Consider the following 2500-nt stretch of genomic DNA (forward strand, 5'->3'; position numbering starts at 1 on the left):
CCAAGAATAAACCTCTTCATAAATTCAGCTATTTTTATTGCATTATGCATCCTGATGAAATGAAAGTTTGTAAACTTGTACTAGACAACATTAAAAAAGTTGCCTGTCATTTTCTGTTGTAAGGAGGAATCAGAGTGTGTGACACGTAGAAGTAAACGAAATAGACCACAAGTAGAGGATAAGCTTGAAGAAAGCTCTTCAGAGGGCAGTGGTAACACAGCACCTCTAATTAATGAAGACTTACCTTCAGAACAGTTCTCCTCTAACAAGAAAAGGAGAAGAATATGTGATGATAGTGAAGGGAGCTCTACTAACATTACAACACACACTGAACAAATTGCGGTAGAATCACAATCACAAGGACCATCACCAACTCGATCGCAGGAGGATGTCATGATTGTTGGTGATGTTCAAGTTGCAAGGCCGGAAGTTATAGATTTAGAAAGACTTCCAACAATTAGACAAGGTAAATGTGTTCACAAAAAAGCATATTGTGTGTACTGTACGTGATGCTATTACGAGCTGGCAAACCTGCAATTCAACAAACCCTTCTAATTTGAACCCATTGTTTATTAAGTTGTGCACAAGATTGATAAAGAGTAGAGTTGTACTGTACTTTTGCATTTCAATGGGGTGGTGATTTGATTTCATCCAGCATGTCTGTTGGTTGTCTAAGAAGTGGAGGCACAGTCTTAATACCAGCCATATATATTGGAGGTTTGTGTTGTATGAATTAGGAAGCAAGCAAGCAAAGAAAAATCATTTCTCCAATTATTTTCTCTGAGTTTTGTTGCAGCTATGACATAATTTATTTTAACTATTGTCATGCAAAAGTCATTATGAATGCTTTTTAGGTGGCTCTGTTGTGGTTGATCTTACAAATGATGGAAGTTTTCGTGACAACAATGTGGTGGATTTAACCAGGGAAAACTCAGCAGATTCTTCATTCGACTCCAGTCCTGTTATTGTGGTAACAATAATAATAATATTGTGCCCCCTTGGCTACTTTTAATTAATAAACGCAGTGTTTTTGTTTGCCCTATCCTTCCAAAGAGTATCGCTTATAGATTTTACTCTTAAATGTCAGATTATTTTTCTCGTTAATGGGGCCAGTTTAGACTTTCAGAAGGCTGAAAATTCAAGACTTCAACGGGGTTTGAACCCATGACCTCGTGATGCCAGTGCGACGCTCTAACCAACTGAGCTATGAAACCACTGATGTTGGCGCTGATCATTTGAGGGTTCAAATGTTCCTGTGATGAATGATTCGACGAACGAAGTGATATATTAAATGAATCATATACTGAACTGCGGATGTGAAATAAAGTGAAGCTATGATCCTCGCAGTTATGAACGCAATTTTAGTTCATCATCTAGCACTTTCATTACTTTCCAACACATCACAAGTCATTTTTTTCAGTATGATTTGAAGCTCAAAGCCACCAATGATTGCGGCATTTGTGAAAGTCGTATAATTATTTCAAACTGGGGGTTGTGATCACTCTAAAGATGAATGATCACAGATCATGTGCAAAAATTGCAAAGCAATTCACGTAAGTCAACTCTCTTGGCTGCAATGATCTTGACACCCTTCACAGATCTTCAGATGACTTTCACATTTTTCACAATCGTTCAATCACCTCACACAGAATGTGGTAGTAACTTACATGTGACCAGCTTGCAGTCATTCTGCAAAATTCTGCAGGATAAATCACATGGTCATGTGTTTTGAGATCCGTTCAATCCTGGATTTCTCTCAGGGTTTCATTGCAACCACTTAAATTGGTCAGCTACATGTAACTGTCAAAATAACTTATTTAAATCTGGAGCTAAGGCCTTGACAAAACTGGGGCATACAGTTTCTAGTGAAACAGTTGAGTTATAATTTACTGGAAAACAGTCCAAAATAATATTATTAATCTCAACAGTTCATATCTGTCCTTGGTTCTGTTTCAGTGTGTGAATAGAATATACCACAGAGACCCTATTCGCCAGCTGCCATCTTGCCGTTATGAGTTATTCCCTAGTTTACTGGACTCTGCTTTTAATGCAATTACTGGTGGTGCCGATGATGAAGTACAAGAAGTATCTGACGCTAATGCTGGCAGTACGCAGAACTTAAGTTTAAATCCTTCCATATCAAGCACTGAGGATCCAAATTCTGAACAAACTCAAAAGAATAAAATTGTATGTCCTGTCTGTCTGGATGATGACCAAACAGTAAGTACATTGTCTCTGAATCTTGCAGTTACAAGTGGCGTAGACAGCAGAATTCCTGGTGATAGTAACGAAGTCAATATCACCAATGCATACGGTATGACATGTCAGCAATACATGTACATGCCAGGTGTTTTCGCCTCTGCAAATACGTAATTCTCATTAATTCTCACTTTTTTCGACTGGTGTGGATTTGCTGCAAAGCCAGTATCCGTCCAGGTTTTTTCTCTTGGAATTTGATGAAGATTTGACGATGCAGCTAAAGCCATGTTTCCATGTGAAC

At 38.2% G+C, this 2500-nt stretch overlaps 1 protein-coding gene and 1 non-coding gene across 2 annotated transcripts in view; one reads left to right on the top strand and one right to left on the bottom strand.

Annotated features, from left to right (window-relative positions):
- Positions 1-2500, top strand: part of LOC138042991 (uncharacterized) — a 12683-nt gene that overhangs the window by 8361 nt on the left and 1822 nt on the right. The window contains exons 3-5 of the mRNA XM_068889089.1: positions 124-466; positions 855-970; positions 1957-2220. Of these exons, the coding sequence (XP_068745190.1) occupies positions 124-466; positions 855-970; positions 1957-2220 (723 nt within the window). The remainder of the gene's footprint in view (positions 1-123; positions 467-854; positions 971-1956; positions 2221-2500) is intronic.
- Positions 1142-1214, bottom strand: Trnaa-ggc (transfer RNA alanine (anticodon GGC)). Its single transcript has one exon. It is a non-coding gene; the product is annotated as a tRNA-Ala (tRNA).

The sequence above is a fragment of the Montipora capricornis genome, chromosome 3 (assembly GCF_036669925.1).
Source record: "Montipora capricornis isolate CH-2021 chromosome 3, ASM3666992v2, whole genome shotgun sequence".
Lineage (NCBI taxonomy): Eukaryota > Metazoa > Cnidaria > Anthozoa > Scleractinia > Acroporidae > Montipora > Montipora capricornis.